The sequence below is a fragment of the Pongo pygmaeus genome, chromosome 13, assembly GCF_028885625.2.
Source record: "Pongo pygmaeus isolate AG05252 chromosome 13, NHGRI_mPonPyg2-v2.0_pri, whole genome shotgun sequence".
In the NCBI taxonomy this organism is placed as follows: Eukaryota; Metazoa; Chordata; class Mammalia; order Primates; family Hominidae; genus Pongo; species Pongo pygmaeus.
Window position 1 is genome coordinate 114,997,584 of NC_072386.2, and position 19,030 is coordinate 115,016,613.

Here is a 19,030-nt window from a genome sequence, read left to right on the forward strand (position 1 = left end):
ATCACCTGAGGTCAGGAGTTCAAGACCAGCTTGACCAACATGGTGAAACTCTGTCTCTACTAAAAATATAAAAATTAGCTGGGTGTGGTGGCATGTGCTTGTAATCAATCCCAGCTACTCAGGAGGCTGAGGCATGAGATTCACTTCAACCCGGAAGGCAGAGGTGATCGCGCCACTGCACTCCAGCCTGGGCGATAGAGCGAGACTCTGTTTTAGAAAAAAAAAAAAAAAAAATTCCGGGCCTATGCCTCCAGAATAGCCATCCACTCAATGGGCTGATAGGAGAATGTCAGGTTACAGGACCAGATTCCTGGGCTCCACTCCAGACCTGCTAAATCAGCCCATCTGCTGAGGTTTTCATGCCTCTGGTGATGGAGAGCTCACTCCCTCAGGAAATCCTCCCATCTTTGCACAGTTCCAGCTCATCCAATATGTGCCCTGCTGCCCAGAGATAACCCTACAGGCGCTGGGAGGTCAGGGCACAGCCTTCCACAATTTCCTCAGTGTTGGCCTTTCCTGCGGGGAGAAGAGGGACCCTGAGGACAGGCCCTGAAGCCCTCTGGCTTCCCTCTTGGCAGCAGAGCCCCATCTTCACCATTAACACCTTTTTCCTCTTTCACTTTTTAACTGAGGTATAATATACATACAGTGAAGCTCCTGGAGCCCTTCCTGGTCACCACTCCTATAGAGTAGCTTTTCCTGTTCTTGAATTTCACATAAATGAAATACAGTAATATGCTCTTTTGTGCCTGGTTTCTTTTACCCAGCATTATGTCCATGAGCTGCATTCATTTTGTCGTGTATAACTGAGGTTTGTTCTTTTGCAGTGCTGTACAGTATCCCATTGTGTGAACAGACTGCAGTTTATCAATTGATCCAACATTTGTTTCCAGTTTTTGCTATTACAAACAAAGCCACTCTGCACATTCTTGATTGTGTCTTTTGATGGACGGAAGCACTCATTTGGGCATCTACCTAGGAGCGGAATTGCTGGGTTATAGTGTTGGCAGTGTTTGGCCATGGTAGAAACCAGCTGATGGTCTTTCAAAGTAGTTGTACCATTTTACCTTCTCATCAGCAAAGTGTGGACATTCCAGGTGCTCCACACATCGCCAACCTTGTTTTTCTTTAACTTTGGTTTTTTTGTCTTTAAGCATTCAGATGGGTGCGTAGTTGTACCTTATTGTGTTTTGTTTTTGTTTTTGTTTTTTGTTTTGAGACAGAGTCTCACTCACTCTCTCATCTGGGCTGGAGTGCAGTGGCATGATCTTGGCTCACTGCAGCCTCCACCTCCTGGGTTCAAGGGTTTCTCCTGCCTCAGCCTCCTGAGTAGCTGGGATGACAGGCGTGCACCACCATGCCTGGCTAATTTTTGTGTTTTTAGTAGAGATGGGGTTTCACCATGTTGGCCATGCTGGTCTCAAACTCCTGACCTCAAGTAATTCACACACCTCGGCCTCCCAAAGTGGTGGGTTTATAGGCGTGAGCCACCATGCCTGGCCGCTCATTGTGTTTTAAGTTGCCCTTCCCTGACGAGTAGTAACAAAAGTAGCCTCGCTTCGTGTGCTTCTTGGCCACTGGGATATTCTCTTTTGTGAAGTGCCTGTTCGAGGCTTTTGCTCATTTGAATAAGGGGGTAGTTTGTCTCTTACGTATTGATTTACAGAAGCTTTGAAATATGTTCTGTAAAGAGTCCATTGGCAGGTGTATGTGTTGGGAGGATTTTCTCCCAGTCTGTGGCTTGCCTTTTAACTCTGGTGTGGTTTGATGAACTGAAGTTCCTAGTTTTAGTGCCTTACACACGTTTCCTTTTTGGTTAGTGCCTTTTCCATCCTGTTTAAGAGATCTCGGCCAACGCCGAGTCTGGACAGGCTAATTGGTGGGTGGCCATGGGCAGAGCTAAGTGCTCAGTTTCTGGAGCCTGAGGGTCTGGGTTTGAACTAATTCCTGCCACTCTCATGCAAACCTCTTCACCCGTCTGAGCCTCAGTTTCTCCATCTGGAAAATGGAGATACTGCCTCATAGCACTGTTGGGAACAGAAATGAGCTGACACATGGAAGATCTTGGTCAGCCTCCACAGTGATGGTTTTTTCACTCTTCAGAGCCTGATCCTGACTCTTGGGGATTCAGACAGTCCCCTTAAAGGACATGTGGTCAGTTGCTTCCCCCAGCCGGGCTGAGGCATCCCCTTCCCCTGGGCAGCTGGCAGAAACACCAACCCCCAACTCTCCAGCCTCATCCTGATTCTTTTTTTTTTTTTTTTTTTTGAGCCCGAATCTCACTCTGTTGCCCAGGCTGGAGTGCAGTGGCGCGATCTTGGCTCTCTGCAACCTCCGCCTCCCTGGTTCAAGTGATTCTCCTGCCTCAGCCTCCTGAGTAGCTAGGATTATAGGTGTCTGCCACTACGCCCAGCTAATTTTTGCATTTTTAGTAGAGACGGGGTTTCGCCATGTTGTCCACCCACCTTGGCCTCCCAGAGTGCTGGGATTACAGGCGTGAGCCATGGCGCCCAGCCTCCCAGCCTGATTCTTGGTCTCGGTGGGTCCAGGGAATCTGCTTCAAGTCCCCGGCACCCCAGGTGTTTAGTGCCCTGCTAGCATGGGAACCTCTAATCTGATCCAGCTGCTCATCTGACAGAGGAAGGCACAGGCCCAGAGAAGGGAAAGGGGCTGCTCAGAAACCGAGGCACAGTCTCTCCCCAGCCCCCGTGTGCCCTCCCTCCAACCTCACCTCTGTGCCCTGCCCCTGCCCTACATGGAGCGTAAGCAGCCCCCCTTGCTGTGTTGCAGTGGGGACGCCCTACTACATGTCACCGGAGAGGATCCATGAGAACGGCTACAACTTCAAGTCCGACATCTGGTCCCTGGGCTGTCTGCTGTACGAGGTGAGTCTCTGCCCACGGCTCAGCAGCATTTGGTGGGACATGCGTGGGGAGTGCCCAGTTAGGACAGGGCTCACCCTACCAGCTCAGGGTTGGAACCCAGGAATGTCACATCTACCTGAGGCATCGGTACCACCAGGGCCCTGTCCTTCACCCTCCTCAGCCCCACATGGGGCCTGGTCTGCAGGGCCAGGCTGGCGGAGGCTGTTAGGGGGTGGACAGCAGTGGGCGGGGTCCGGGAAGGGAAGACAGAGGGAGCACAGGCCAGGCATCTGATCCCCAGCTGCCCCTGCCCCCGTCGTCCTGGTAACCACATTAACACACCGGCGATTCTGTTCATCGTTTATTATGGGTCAGGCCCCGTGCAGGGCACCCGGGGTCAGGAGAGGAGTCAGACTTGCCTCATGCCCCTGAATCGCTCTCCACTGACAGGTGGCCACCCCCTCCAGGCCCAGAAATGTGGGTCTCCCTAAAGACCACCACCTCTCCCCTGAGCTGTGAAATGGAGCTAGGGGATGGCCACTTCCAGACCTGGTGGCCTGCCTGGACAAAGGGACAGGAACATTTCTGAGTTTCGGTGAACCCAGACGTGAGACAATAAGAATAAATGGAAGCCCCCCACCCATTTTATCCAGCCACACTGGGGCCCCAGGTGATGAGGGGTGTGGGGAGCGTGAGCCACTCTTGGCCATGAAGCTCTTGTAGCCGCTGGCAGGAAGGAGGCCTAAGCTCTCCGGTGTCCAGGTTGGCAGCCACACAAGCTCCCCCCGCCCCTAGACCACTAAAGGCTGGGTGGCTCCGGGATTCCATCCACCTGGCTGAGCCCCTCCTCATCTATAAGATGGGAACAGGACCACCTGTCTTACATTGTCCTCAGTCCTGATAAATGACAGATAGGAAAGGGCTCTGGAAACTCCCCCCGAGGCTGTTAGACACCAAGCCTGGCTTAGTTTTACAGTTGGAACCCTGATTGTTTTTCTGCTTTCCCTGGAGCTGACTTGAGCAGATGTGGGGTCTGGCTTGGAGCTGACGCACTGAAAGAACTTCAGTCTCAGCTGCTGTGGCTGGTGACAGTCCACAGCAGTGATGCTCAGGACAGTGTGTCCAGGGCCTGCCTCGAGTGCTGCGCAGTTGTCCACAGAGCCTGATTGCTCTGTCCCCTTGGGATCATCGACTCTGAGGCTGACCTCACAGCCCTTGTGCGTGAACTTGAGGGCTACGCTGCCCACCGCTGGGCCACGTGGGACCCGTGGCCGCTCTCATGGCCAGGGTCTTGTGGCCAGGGTCTTTCGGTGGTGAGATTTCCCCTCCCCACATTACAGATTGAGACTATGAGTTCAAAACTCTGATCTGTTTGCAGGGTTTAAACTTCACAGCATCTTTTGTTTTTTTGAGACATAGTCTCACTCTGTCGCCCGGGGTTGGAGGGCAGTGGCGCAATCTCGGCTCACTGCAGCCTCCACCTCCCAGGTTCAAGCAATTATCCTGCCTTAGTCTCCCAAGTAGCTGGGACTACAGACGCCCGCCACCCCACCCGGCAAATTTTCGTATTTTTTGGTAGAGACGGGGTTTCACCATGTTAGCCAGGCTGGCAGCATCTTTCTTTATAAGCCAGTGACCTGCTATATTTCATTTTAACAGACTGGCTGGAGGTGTGGTCCTTGTAGAACTGGTGCTTGGGACCCCTTCTCCCGGGGCTTAGCAGATGCGGGTGACAAGAAGGTGGGACCCCTTCTCCTGGGGCTTAACATGCAGGTGACAAGAGGGTGGGACGCCTTCTCCCGGGGCTCAGCAGATGTGGGTGACAAGAGGGTCTGTGGGTGAGTCTGGCCCTGACAGAGCTGGGAAGCAGGCCAGGTGCTCTTTCCAGGACTCCACAGGGCATCGGTTGAGGAGGAGCTCTTTGAATGAGGACCTAGCTGGAGCAGCCGTGGCGAGTGTGTAGTGGATGGGAGAGGGCCCCACAGGTGGAAGGGGGACAAGCCATTTGTCCTCCCTGCCTCCGTCTCTCCTGGGTGGGTTGGGGTGGCTAGTGTGGAGCAGGGTGTGTGGGTGAGCTTGGGGGAGGGCAGTGGATGTAGGAGAGAATTTGGAGGGAAGTCAGTGTCTTTAGCCACAGGAGATAAGACATGTAAGTCCAAACTCTTCTGAGACAGGAGGAAACCTGCTGGTGTAGGGCCCTGTGTGCCTGCACATTCTGAACTGCCCCTGGGAGGGTGCGTGCCTGTTGTTTTGCGGAGAAGATGTTAAATCCAGGTGGGGAAAGCCCTGCTTGAGGAGACTTGCTGAGTGGCACAGAGCCACCGTGCTGCTGGTGTGTGTCCCCCAGGAGGAGTCATGAGTTCCAGTCTCTCTGGGACTCCTCTAAGTCTAGGCACTTACGCAGGTGGCCACTCTGGCCACCAAGGTCGCTGAGGCTAGCAGTAGAGTCACGCCCATGTCACCTACTAACCTGGCTGTCCCTGGGCTCAGGGCTCCAGGGTCACCACCCTGCCCCCACCTGCCCTAGGGTCTGAGGAGGGGATGCAGACCCACCTGTAAGTGGGCATCGTTCACCCGGTGTCAGATCCTGAGGGGCGGAGACGGCGTTCTAGGTCTCCCAAGGCCCGGGCAAATGCCCGCAGCATAATGGACGGTCGGGGAGCACAATTTTGAATTAGAGCACGTTTCTGTGTGTAGGCAGCTCACTTACCAACTCACTTTCATCCAAATCCCAGCTCCAGGGCCCACCCACGGAAGGATCCAGGCAAGTCGGCCCCTCCCGGGTGGGCTTCAGGTGTCCCATATGTAGAATGAATTCCCAGCCCACCTTGTCATAGTGAGGAAGGAATGAGGCCCTGGGATGAGGCGCCCGAGTCAGAGAAGGCCCTCGGGCCTGTCCACCAGCCGCAGGCCAAGCACGGGCACTTCTGCCTGCCTCCGGCACGAGGCTCCTGCAGCTTGCCACATTTCCCTTTTTGCTTGGGCCAGCGGGAAGCCAAAGTGCAGCCCAGCCTCAGTCCCCGAGGAGGCTCCGCTTTGTCCTGCTTTCCTCATGTGTCTCGTCCCTGGGTCAGATGGCTTTTTGTTTCTTTTTCCATTCTGCTTTGTGTTTTTGTAAGCTGCTTCCTGTCTCCCATGAACCATGGGCTCCCAACACATAAACACACACACAGCACATGAACACACACACAGGCTGGCCAGGCTGACAGAGCTGTGCCCACTTCCCCAGGGCTGGGGCCAGGAGGCCAGCAGCTGGCTCACTCTGCCTGTGCCAGGCTCTCCACTCGAGAACCAGCCCTGTGGTTCCCAGCCCCGTTCCCTGCCTCAGTCTTTGTGTCGGTTCTGCAGAGGCAGGCACAGCCCATCCTGTGCCAGGCCTCACTGAATTCTGGGTCGGGCAGTCCTCCTCCAAGTCCTCATTTGTGGGCACCTAAATGTGCATCTCATGAGGCAGTCCCGCCTTTGTGGCTCCCTGGCATTGAGGCTCGGGTTACGCCGAGCTGACTCATTTGTTGGAGTGAGTGGGGCTGTGCGGCTCGCAGCTGGGGGAGCTGGACCACAGCCGGGGGGCGGCGAGGAGATGGATCTCAGCCGGGGGGTGGTACGGGGGATGGATCGCAGCAAGGGGTGGTGCGGGGGGACAGATCGCAGCCAGGGGTGGATACCAGTAAGCAGTAGGAAGTGAATGAAACACAGCAGTCAAGCCCTCAGGGGATTGGCGTCCTCAGGGACGTCAGGCGCTGACCTAACCCTAGCAGCCCCAGCCTCACACAGCAGCAGGCTGCTGTGGCCACCCGTGGCCGGCCCATCCAGGGGTGATGGGGCAGGGGCTCTGTGCCAGGTGACCCCCTCCCCACTCCTGCAGCCCCGAAAGGAGAAGGGGAAGGGGAAGGTAAAGCAGGCGTTTCCCCAGCAGACAGGGAGGAGAGCCACATCTGAGCCCACGGCCGTGTAATTGGAGAGAGGCCTCCCGCAGTCACGCCCAGAGCCTCCCGCCCCACAGCCTGTGGTGTCTTCCAGGGGCACCAGCCTGAAGAGCTGTGACAAAGCCCCCCGCCCTCTCCGGACAACAGCTGAGGATCCTGCACAGGGCACATACCCAGGTCACCTGGGCCCTGGTGACAGACACAGACGGAGAAAACCTGCCCTTCCCCAAGCCCCAGTGCAGCCCGGAAGGCTCAAAAGCCCCTGTGCTCATCCCTGTGGCTGCAGTGACAGATGCCACCACGCCGACGGCTTCAAGCAACATAAGTTTACTCTCTTAGATCTCATGGATTCTGGAGGCCAGATGTCCAAAATCAGTCTCGCTGGGCTAAGTCAACGTGTCAGCGGGCAGGCGCCTTTTGGAGGTTCTGGGGGCGAATGTTTCCTTGTGTTTTCCATGGAAAATGGAGAGGCCACCCGCGGTCCTCGGTCCCCGCCTCATGTCACCACAGCCTCTGGTGTGCGTCAGCCTGGCATCTTCCCCTCTTCTGTGCCCTTCTCTCTTGGGCTCCCTCTCGTGAGGGCTCTTGTGGCTACGTTGGGGCCCACCTGGATAATGCCCCCATCTCAGGAGCCAACATTTAATCACAGCTGCAAAATCCTGTTTGCCCTATAAGGTGTCATTTACAAGTCCCAAAAATTCAGTGATGGACGTCTTTGGGGCCCACCATTGAGTCCCCCATACCCTCTCTCACACCTGGGCATCAGCTGTTACTGAGGACCTCCTGTGGCCACCAGAGTTGCTGGCGCTGACCCCAGCTATTGGGAGCCACCACAAAGCCCGGCACCTGGCCCTCGGGTGGGGCCCCAGCGGAGTGTCTTGAAGAGGCTGGAATCAGGAGCGCTGGCCCGAACATGGAGTGAATCATAAGACTCGCAGGCCAGGCGGTGGGGAGCCCCCGGTGGGAGCTGGAAGCAACAATGCCCGAGCTTGGGATATCGGAAGGTCGGGCTCTGTTCTCATTACCCAGGTGCCCATGGAGGTGCCCAGCGGGCTGCCTGCTCTGCAAGACTGATTTTTATCTATGTGGGAGCTTAGCTGCAAGTACAGAGCTAGAGGAATTGGCTCATTCAGTGCCAGTCCCAGGATCCTCATTAGGGGGCCTCCTCGCAGCAGCCTTGAGGAGCCCAGCTGGGACTGAGACCCAGCGAGACAACGGACTCAAGGGGAAGATCCACGGAACCTTGGCCGGGACACTGCTTTGGAATCCTGCTCAGATGGCGGAGCGGCCTGGACGCCCCTCTGCGGTGGAGGAGCAGGGCTGCAGACCTCCTGGCCTCCAGTCACCCTTCAGTCTGGGACGTGCTCGAGAGACACTGGGTGACGAGATGGGTGTCTGAGGCCCTGACAGGCAGGAGTCAGATCCCGCTTGTCCCTCTGACATCTCAGATCACACACCAGCTTTTCTGAGCCCTCCCGGTGGGGGCCAGGGCCCACCTGCCCCTTTTTCTTTGGCTATATGTCACCCTGATAACACCAGAGAGAAGAGTTTGGCATTTGAGGAGCAGTGCTGAGAGCCATGGCCTCGGCAGTTCTAACGAGGCCCCAGACAGTGAGTCCTCTCTGTTTCGACCAGTCAGAGGCTGGGTGGTCACTGGTAGAAGGAGATCTCGCCGTCCAGGGTAATCGTTCTAATCCCCGCAGCCCAGAGCTTCCTTCACAGCCCGTCGCCCTGATGAGGGTGGAAGGCCTGTGGCCGGCAGCGGACTGGGGGCAGGCTGGGGCGGATGGAGGAGGCCTGTTCCTGGGGAAGGCCGAGAGGGGTCCTCTGGCATAGCTCACTGCTGACCCCATTCAAAAGGGTTTTCTGAAACGATGTGGAGAAAGTGCTGGAAAGAGCAGAGACATGATCGGAAGTGGATGCCAGCTTGGGGGCTCAATGCTCCCCTCAGTGTTCTGGGGCCTTTGGAGTTCCCAGCAGCGAGGTTTATAAAATTCACATCAAATGGGCATGATCTGAAGTTGAAGATCGGCGGATTCCTCTCTCTGGGGTCAGCCACATGAAAAACCAGGGCCTGCGTTCACAGGACCAACACTCAAAATGTCCCTCCTATGTTGCACAGTAACAGTCCAGGAAAATCCACATTAATCCTCCAGCTGCAACTCGGGGCACCCAGATCACCCCAGGTGACTGTCCTGGAGTCTCAGCTGCTCTCTTTATGGCAACAGATGTCCTTTGAAAATGCCTGATGAACCCTTTGCACCCGAGAGTCTCGTTTTAATTCCTGGACATGCGTCACCCGGGTGGTGCCTTTGGCAGACTCCCAGCCCGCTCCCGGTCAGGTCAGCAGACCCCAAAATGGGCAGGGCCTCTGCATCCTCACACTTCCCCTGCCTGGCCAGACCCTCCCTGTAGCCCTCCTCCAAGGGTGGGTTTCAGGCTCCACATGTGTTCCCAGCCCTTCTCCGAGGGGCCCAAGCTCCCAGCCGCGGGAAGACAGAGGTGATGCCGTCCCTAAATACCCACCTGAAGGCACTTGGCCTGGCCTGGGCTCCTGGTCCCGAGGGTGCTGAACCTGGGGCTGAGGAAAGCCCACAGTCTCCAGGCTGCACTCAGCAGCCTGCAAGCCCCAAAGGCCTTTGCAGCCCCAAAGGCCACCTGCAAACCCAAGGATGGTGCCAGGCTCTGAAGCTCCTCCACGCCCTCCTGAAGGAGGCAGGCCCTTGGGGTCACCAGACCTGTTCATGGACCAACAGAGAATGGGGCAAGACCAGGAAAAACCCAAGCTGACGGGCACCCTCAAACCCTGCCACCAAGGACTCCTCCCCGCTCAGCCTCTGGGGCGCAAGGCCAAGTGACGACAGTTCCCCAGGTATCCCAGGGCCCCTCGGTAGAAGCCCAGGAGCCCTTGGCCAAGGAGCCAGAGCAGGGTGGCCCTGGCAGCCTGGCCCCTCCGAGGGGGAACCGGGGCCAAACAGCAGGAGGGCACTCGCCCGACGGCACTTCACTAGCCAGAGGCATTGGGCCTCGGGGGGCGGTCCAGGAGGCAGTCAGCCACAGTGAGCTGGAGTGATGAGAAGCTCTTTCCCATTATGGGTTCATAATGGGGCCAGCGGGTGCCACGCTGGGCTGCTGTGCCACCGCCTCAGGGCCACTGTGGCCCCTGCACACCCCCTTGAGGAGTCCCCTGTGAGTGCTCTGAGTGGTGGGGCGGCCTGGCAGCACCCTGACAGCTGAGAACTCACAGGGGGCCACCGCCCCACAGGCCTTTCGCTCCCCCGTGGCTGTGGCCGGCCTTCAGGGCAGAACCGGTGCCGCAGGCCTCACCTCATCACAGGTGGTCATGGCCCCGCTGGTGGTGCCTCTTCCGTGTGCCAGCCCAAGCCTCGCCACAGGCCTGTGGGTGGGGACATTTTACAAATGAGGAAACTGAAGTCCAGACACGCAGCGAGTGCAGAGCTGGGGTCGGGACAGAGCTAGGGCTGGCTGTGGAGCCAGGCGGTTCCCTCCAACAAGCTGCTGCGCACCTCTATCCAGGGGCAGGAGGCTGCCTCCCTCCCTCCAGAACCCCCTGCTCCCCCTGCCCTGATATCTGCAGCTGGCTTCCACAGGCAGCAGCTCTGCGAGGGGCTGGGGAGAACAGCCACAGTGAAATGCCTCACCCTTCTCCGGCCCACCCCACCCCAAAATGTCAGTCCACAGGTAAGGAAAGCTCCCTGAACCTGTGGGGCACAGAGACCTGCCCCTGCGGGCATCTTGGAAATCGCGTTTTATGGAAGTAAGACCGTGCACTCGGCAACCTGCCACATGGAGCCTGGGTCCCCGGGCTGAGGTGGGAGCAAGGTGGTAACTGGCTCGCAGCATCCAGCTGCCCTTCTTTATTGCCTTTAAAGTTTTGTCACCGAAACCCTCGTGCCCACTTAATCCAGTGATAGAACCAGGGTAGTGTTGCGCCTGCTCCTCTGTTGAACCCCAGCATGCTCGGTGATTCGGGGGAGAAGTCCTGCTGGACTCGCCGCAGTCGGGACCAGAGAGAACCCATGCCCCAATCTGGAGCAGCCTCCTCCTCTCCAGTCCTTCTGAGCCTTGAGGCCGAAAGCTTATCTTCTCTGTCCCTGTCCTTTGCAGATGGCAGCCCTCCAGAGCCCCTTCTATGGAGATAAGATGAATCTCTTCTCCCTGTGCCAGAAGATCGAGCAGTGTGACTACCCCCCACTCCCCGGGGAGCACTACTCCGAGAAGGTGAGTTTGCAGGAGCCGGAGGCCTCACCAGCCCCGGGAGTCCACCGAGGCTTATGAGGGCCGCTCCAAAACACCACAGCTGTGGGGCTGAGGTTAGGCTCACTTTACATGGTGCAGAAAGGGAGCTTTCTGGAAAAGTGACTTGGAGAGGGGAAAGTAGGTGATCGCACTGAAGAAGGGGTTTCACCATGCAGCTCCAGTGTGGGACCCCCAGGTAGGAACCAGTGGGACGTGGCCCTTGGCACACCTCCACCTGTTCAGCTCCCAACTCGGTGCTCCAGTGGGAGGCCCACTGCTGCAGGTCCCCAGGACAGGGTCTGTGCTGTGCCAGACATGGGAACAGATACAGGGGCAGGATGCAGCAGGCCTGGCGTCTCCGTACCGCCGATGGTGGCCATTCTGCTCCTATGACAGGAAACTACGGCCTGGTTCAGTCAGTGCTCGCGAAATGTCATGTGACCCCTATTTCTGTTCAAGGCAGGAGGACCGGTCAGTTTCCTCCTTCTGATGTAACAGACTTAACACCCTGGGCTTCTACTGTCAACATTTTACACTGGCTGCAGGAGCCGTGGACACAGCTCCGATGGGTCTGGCGTGGGGCTGTGTCAGTTACTAGGAATGTCTGAATATCTTCTTCCTCGACTCCATCACCGTGAAGATGGGACTAATAGATAATCTCCTTGGTGGAGAATCGTGAGAAGAAAGGACAGGTTTCCTGGCATAGCAGGGTCAAAAGTGTAGACACATGTTCACACACTCTCTGCACTGTTCCTAGGTGAGTCACCTAACCTCCCTGAGTCTGTTTCTTCACCTATACAATGGGGATAATATTAAATCTTCCACACAGGATCAGCATAAGGATTAAGGTAAGGCACCAGGCTAACACTGCCACCGCCATCCAAAGTAGCCAATGGATGGGGCCTGGCTCAGTCAGTGCTCACTAAATGTCATGTGACCCTTATTTCTGTTCAAGGTCAACGCTAGTGGGTGAGTCTGGGGCCTCCCCAGGCCCACCCCATAGGACCACAGGCCATCACCTTGCGATAATAACAGCTCATGTTCAGACTTCCTGAGTTGAATCTTCCCCTCACCCGTTTACCAATAAGGACCAGACAGACACAGGCAAGTTAAAAAGACTGGTGAGGCAGGATCTGAACCCAGACGTCCAGCCACGGAGCCGTAAGTTAAAAAGACCAGTGAGGCAGGATGTGAACCCAGACGCCCAGCCACGGAGCCATCCTGCTTCTTGATGGCATGTCTCTGGTGGCCCATCAGTTAGCTGGGGTGAGGCTCTGGAAGGAGTGCCTCTGCCCCGGCCAAGCTGCACAGGGCAGTTCTGGGTGCTCCGCTTGTGTCCAGGTGGGAGGCTCCTCGTGGGGCGCCTGTGCTGAGCCTGTGCTTGCTGGCGTTGCGGACTCCAGGGCTAGGGAAGCTCAAGTGTCAGGCGCTGCACGATGCCCTTCTTCTCCTGGCTCCCAAGTTCTGACCTGCACCTTTGGAGGAAGTATTTCTGCTTCCCAGTGGGAGAAAACACAAGTTGCATCTCTTTACAAAGTTAATAGTTGCCATTTGCTTTTTCCTTTCTCATCTTCTGAATTCAGACTTGTGTATGATTCGGAAGCTTGAAGCTGTGCAGGTGGAGCTGGTGACAACTCTGTGCTTTGGCTGTCAGTGTAGAAATGGGAGCCGCCCTCTCTGCTTCAGTTATGAGGCTGAAATGAACATTGAAGCCCCTGTCCCAAGTCAGCCCTTTCCTGGCCACGAGCCCCCACTCCCTGGAGCACTGGCTCCCTCTGGGCCCCGTGCTTAGGAGTGAGAGGTGGTGCTCAGGAGCCCCTCAGCACACCCTATTTTAAAGTTATATCACCGCTTAGAAATGAAAATAAGACACTTTAACTTTTCTCTTGAATTCTGAAAATTTCAAACATGCACTTATTGCCAGCTGTGCGTGTACTTCATAAATTAGTTCAGGTCACAGACACTTCACCTGAATCTGGTTTTCTTGGGTTTATTTTAACCTGTCAGAGGCCAACCACAGGTACCTTCCCCCAAATATTGTAAGGTTCAGAAAACAGCTGTCTCGTCCATAGGCGACCTCAGACTGCAGGAGTGGCCTAGCAGGCTGCAGGCCCCGTGTCACCTGGGCTTCTCGGTTGCAAGGCATGCACACAGGTGCGAGGGGATACCCTAAGGCTCTGCGGCCCAGGGAGAAAATGCCCCATTAGCTGAGAGGAGCCCTAGTCTACAGGAAGCCCAGGCCCCACCCCTCAGCCTAAGGGGCCTGCACAGCAGTAGCCCCCGGGCCTCCAGAACGTCCCGTGGGCCCTTGCCAGACTCCCTGAGTGTGGCCACTGAGACCACCAGAGCCCCCTCTGGTTCAGGACCACCCAGCTTCCTGCTGCTGCTGCTGCGGCTGCTGCGGCCTGCGGGGCTGGCCACCCCTCCAGCAGCAGGTATTTAAATGAAAACCAATGGCTGTGAGCCCGTGATGCGGGGTAAGATGTAGGCATTTTAAGGTCATTATTTTAATTACCATTAAAATAATTGGCACTCCGGCTATCAGAAGAACGGAGGCGATCAGAGGCGCAAGGCGCCCCTCCCCCACCTCGGGGCGGGAGCAGCCTTCAGTGCCTGTATAATTAAAAGCTCCGTCTTTCATGAGCACAATAAAGGGGCCGGGGGTGGGCAGACTGCAGCCCTGCTGCATGTTAATGCGTTTATTATGATCAATAAGCCCTTGCCTTGAGTTTTGTCCTCTGGTTTGGGCATCTGCGTGACTGACAGCAGACTCAAACACACACACACACACAAATTTGCCCAATGGTGTGGACAGCTACAAGTTCAAAATTATTTGGAGGTTAACCATTCTTAGGGTCTCAAAGCACAGCCTTTGGGACTAGACAGGCCTAGGAGGGGTACTGGCTAGCCCTTGGGAGCCATGCGGCTGCTCACTCCTTACTTGCCCCAGCTAAACACCGTTCTTCAGCTCTAACGGGGACAACGGGACCGTCTAGTTGCTCTGAGGATGAAGTGCCTTCATGCAGACAGACTGTGGAGTGCGGAGCCTCAGTAAGGCTGCTTTCTTGAGAATAACACACCGCTCTCTTCCCTGCAGTTACGAGAACTGGTCAGCATGTGCATCTACCCTGACCCCGACCAGAGACCTGACATCGGATACGTGCACCAGGTGGCCAAGCAGATGCACGTCTGGATGTCCAGCACCTGAGCGTGGATGCACCGTGCCTTATCAAAGCCAGCACCACTTTGCCTTACTTGAGTCGTCCTTCCCTTCAAGTGGCCACCTGGTAGCCTAGAACAGCTAAGACCACAGGATTCAGCAGGTTCCCCAAAAGGCTTGCCCAGCCTTACAGCAGATGCTGAAGGCAGAGCAGCTGAGGGAGGGGCACTGGCCACATGTCACTGATGGTCAAATTCCAAAGTCCTTTCTTTATACTGTTGTGGACAATCTCAGCTAGGTTAAATAAGGGCAGGTGGTTCAGCGAGCCACGGCAGCCCCCTGTATCTGGATTGTAATGTGAATCTTTAGGGTAATTCCTCCAGTGACCTGTCAAGGCTTATGCTAACAAACAGGAGACTTGCAGGAGACCGTGTGATTTGTGTAGTGAGCCTTTGAGAATGGTTAGTACCGAGTTCAGTTTAGTTCTTAGTATCTTTTCAATCAAGCTGTGTGCTTAATTTACTCTGTTGTAAAGGGATAAAGTGGAAATCATTTTTTTCCGTGGAGTGGTGATTCTGCTAACATTTGTATCTACATTTTATAACTTGGTGAGTGACAATGAGAGCCCTGCACCTGTCCAGAGCGTCACAGGCAAAAGGCATCAGGAAGCAGGAGCAGCATCTTCCTGGCAGCCAGGCTGGGCGTCTTCTCCTGGACACCTGCTGTGTACCAGGAACTTCGTCACCTCCTTGAATGCTGGCGGTTCACTTCATGATCGGTGTTAAGCATTTTCCTCCATGGGAAGGAAGCATGGGATATAAAAAAGCTAAGGTCTGTCCTTTACAAATTCTGGTTCTGCAACTGCCTAGCGTGACTTTGGGCTTGGGCAAGTTTCTTAGCCGTTCTGAGCCTTCATTTCCTCATCTGCACAATGAGATTAATAGTACCTAGCTACCTTCAGGATTGCTGACAGAATTTGAAATAAAATATGCAAGTTAGCTAATACAAAGTAGATAATCCAAAAATGGTAGCCACTCACCCTTCGCCAACTGAAGTCCATGGACCACGGAAGTCGAGAATTAATGTACACCTGTATCATGTGTAGGAAACCAGAAATGTGTTCCTTATTTCTTGTTCCCAAACAGGATTAACTGTGAAGACTAATTTATAAATGTGAACCTAAGAAAACTCCAGCTCTGAAGGAAATCATTTGAATTTTGTTTTTGTACGTAAAGTTAACCTTCCAGTTGTCTGAGCTGTCGTCACTGACTTCATGACAGTCTGGCCCTCCAGAAAAGAGCAGCGTTGGCATCGGGCAGGTGATTCCTGACACCTGCTGCCTGCAGGCATTCACTGACCAGGCCTTTCCTGGAGGAAACACCCAGGGCCAGGCGGCTGCTGTTTCCGCGCGTGGACTCGGATCTGCTGTGACACCGTCGGCCCGACAGTCTCTCCACATGCAGCCTTTCCTCTGTACTTTTCTCCATAGTTGAAATAAAACAGGGTGACTGGGAGTTACTTAGAATTCATGAAGATTTTAAAATGGCTTTGGAGATTCTGCTTTTAAACCAGTAGATCCAAAACTTAAACAGCGTCTGCAGCACAATTTCTTGAGGAACCTTGAAAAACACAACTTCCCAGGCCCCATTCAGTAATCCCAGGATTTCTTTAAGCTCCTCAAATAATTTTGATAACTCATCAGCCGAGTTTCTGCCCTCATGAGGTAATTCCATTTTTCTCCCCAGCCTGCTCCTGGCAGCTGTAACACAGGAGCTGGCCTGAGAGCACATTCACCCTGGAATGTTCTCTCCACAGAACAATCAAGTCCCTGTCGCCTGCCTAGTGCTTACCACTGAAGATTTTTCTGATTCCAGACCAACTTTTTGCCAATATTCTGCTTCCAGCTCTCTGAGCCCCTGCCGTGTCTCCCCAACACTGCCAGCCCCAGCACGCAATCAACCTACTTTGTGCATGCCATCCGCTTTCCACACTGTGAGAACAACCTGCCCAATTGGACCCTCTGGAGGCGCATGATCTCAGCCACTCACCAGGCCTGAGTGTTTGTGAAATGATCATGTGCTACTTACTACAAAACCGTAACCCCAAAACATTCCTTTTATTTGTGTGAAGCCGGCCAAAGTGAGGTCCACCCACCTTCACACAGCTCTGGCGGTGCACCTGCTCACCTTCTCTTGGTTCTCAGAACTGAGCTGGGCTTGAGAACTCAGCTTTGGCTTTGCCATTTCTTTCCTACTTGGCTGCTGAGGTGGAGGCTGTGCTGCACTTTTATCACCCCATTTCAAAACCCAACCAAACCTGAGGCCACCCCGAACAAAGTCAGCCAGCAAAAAGGGTAGGTATCGATTGATGTTCACCCACCTGAAGCCTCAAGGGAGTCCCACTCTGACTTCTGACAGCAGACGGAACCTATCTGTCCCCAGGAGGGGCGCATGGCTCCTACGCTCTCCTGAGCCTAGGCCAGTGCTCAAGGAGGATCAGCACCCTGAAGGGCCAGGCCAATGGCCTTAGCAGCCCCCGACTGCCCCCAAAAACACCACACAGTGCCCGGACCTCAGCTGCCCAATTTGGTTTTTGTTTTTTATTGAGTTTCATTCAGCAAACACTAGCCACATGAATGTCTTACTGGGCATCAATGCCCACCCTCTTCCAGAACCGCAGCCAGCCACCCACTGATGCCATTCAGGAAGTGTCCATTGTTTGGACTGTTTCTTCCAGCACCTCAATCTCCAGAGGAGTGATTTTCTCAGTGAGGACTGCAGTAGTCCCTTTCTCACACCTGTACCGGCCAAGCCTAGTAAGAGGAAAACAAAAACACAGTTAGGATTCTCCTCAAGGTGCCAGAGGGCAGGAGGCAGTGAAAATAAATATTCAGGCGAGGCAGTGAGCAGGCTGGACCGGAATCTTGGCTCTCCCGATCCCAGCTCTGTGATCTTGGGGGATTCAACTTCCTCAGTTCACAAGTGCTGCAAAATGGAGGTGCCTGGGAGGCAGAGTGTCGTTAGTGAACACGGCACCTGGCCCTTGGTGGACACGTGACTCTCCCCCCACCCCACCATCCCCAGCAAGTGCTGGGAAGCACTTGGTCCCTTGACATTAATCTTCAACCTCCCTACAGTACCGTTCAGAGACAGCAGGAAGCAAATCCCATCATTACACAAGCGAAGGGCATGACTGCTCTTCCGTGCAGCAACAAGAATGACTTAACTGTTACCTTAGACACTGTACAAACATCTGGAAGCATAAACAGTGTAAAAAAAATGTGCAGCCAGACTCTGGGCTTGTCATTTCAGACCACTCTCAAGTCTCAAGAAAAGTTAACTGTCCCTTTCAAGGACACGGTGGGTCCCCACTAGGACACACCCAACACCTTCTTCCTGGAGTTAATCTGGCAGAGGTTTCTTTGAGCACCAGACCGTCTAGAAGATACATATTTGGGCTGTTAATGCTCACAGTGGGTCAGGAATTAGGATACTGTCAAATGGCAGCACACAACCAACTGTTCCTCTGCTCTAGCCCCAGCTCGGGTAATATCTCTGTCAAACTTGCTGTCCCTTCAGGAACTACCAGAAGGCTGCTGGCTGTGCCATGACCTTGTGCTCCAGGAACACCCATCCTCTCCCCTGGGCACATGGGCTAAAAGAGGGAGCAGGAAGCAGAACAAGGAGGGCAACTTCCACAGTTCTGCATCCAGGTCAGGAGTACGGTCAGCCCAGAGCGGCCTGCCTTTACTCTGCCAAGCCTCCCCCCACCCCCACTCTCTTAAAGAATCCAAGCAGAAGTACCTTTGAACAATGTGTCCCCACCCCATCGTTTGAGGACGCCTCTCATTCCTCACACGCTGGAACCTTGGTGGCAGCGTGCAGTCTTGGAGCCAAAGTCCCACGTGGCCTCTGTGTGCCTGACTCCTCTGAACCACCCCTCAGTGTCTCTGGGAGGCTTGGACACACAAGAGCCTCACCACTGTGGTGACAGTGCCCGATTTCGGCAGCACGCATTCAGAGCTTCCGCCTTACGTGCCAGTGGACTGCAAGACCGTGTGCTGGAGGGCTGCGAGCAGAGGAGGCAGCAGGGACTTGCCAGGCAAGGCCCACACTGGCGCAGGGCACGGGACGCTTCCTCAGGCCTATCGCCCTGCCCTCACCCTAGCATCCACCCTGGGAAGGGCTCCCCTAACTCAGGCAGTGCCCCCATATTCAGTCACTGGCAAAGAAGACAACAGGGAGAGTCCAGGGAGCTTGGACACTTGCTGCCCTTGGCCCCAGGACACCGATGGGGAGCAGGCTCCCTGCAGGTTACTGCACACCCACCACGCGCCCAGCACCTTCTGGATCACCTTGCTGATTTTTCACAAGCAGCCGCAAGGCGGTTTTCTTTCTGTTCTTGGGTGTTTAGCGCCTCTGTTTACAAGCGGAGCAGCCCACGTCCCAGGAAGTAGGATGTGGCACTGCTGCACTCCCTGTGGATGAGGACTCCTGTGCTCAGCACAGGTTCCCTAGGCAACCACTTCTCACTGGCCCAAACGTGGCTTTCAGAGTCCTCGCCCAGGACCCTGTCCAGCCTGAATGGTGTAACCATTCCCTACCCCATCACCGCTTCACCATGGACTTGCTCAAATCACGCATCTTGCAAAATAACCAGCGAAGCAGGCTACATGGAGTACTTGGCTCCTGCCTACCTGGAGCTGGGCAAAGCCCGGTTCCCCAACACAGCTCTGGGCCTGAAAGGTGGCTTGCCTTCCTGCTAAAGGCCCGAGGGACTTCGTGGGCTCATTAGAGGTCATCTGGTTTAGCTCCATTTCC

The 19,030-nt window shown here is 55.1% G+C and overlaps 2 protein-coding genes and 1 long non-coding RNA gene across 12 annotated transcripts in view; 2 read left to right on the forward strand and 1 right to left on the reverse strand.

The window, feature by feature from the left end:
- The window catches only part of NEK6 (NIMA related kinase 6), a 105,101-nt gene that overhangs the window by 79,567 nt on the left and 6,504 nt on the right, over window positions 1-19,030 (forward strand). For 3 of the 6 annotated variants that reach the window (XM_054501519.2, XM_054501523.2, XM_054501520.2), the window contains exons 8-10: window positions 2,791-2,885; window positions 10,919-11,032; window positions 14,148-15,753. In XM_054501519.2, the coding sequence (XP_054357494.1) occupies window positions 2,791-2,885; window positions 10,919-11,032; window positions 14,148-14,258 (320 nt within the window). In that variant the 3' untranslated portion in view covers window positions 14,259-15,753. Of the gene's footprint in view, window positions 1-2,790; window positions 2,886-10,918; window positions 11,033-14,147; window positions 15,754-19,030 lie in introns of those variants that run through there. The other 3 variants (XM_054501522.2, XM_063649927.1, XM_063649926.1) reach the window with 1 other exon arrangement.
- On the forward strand, window positions 11,102-13,013 carry LOC134737927 (uncharacterized). The gene is made up of 2 exons (XR_010123369.1): window positions 11,102-11,898; window positions 12,006-13,013. It is a non-coding gene; the product is annotated as an uncharacterized LOC134737927 (long non-coding RNA).
- Window positions 16,783-19,030, reverse strand: part of PSMB7 (proteasome 20S subunit beta 7) — a 63,250-nt gene continuing 61,002 nt past the window's right edge. For all 5 annotated transcript variants that reach the window (XM_054501525.1, XM_054501526.1, XM_054501528.1 and 2 more), the window contains one exon: window positions 16,783-17,022. In XM_054501525.1, coding sequence (XP_054357500.1) covers window positions 16,911-17,022 — 112 coding nt within the window. In that variant the 3' untranslated portion in view covers window positions 16,783-16,910. The remainder of the gene's footprint in view (window positions 17,023-19,030) is intronic.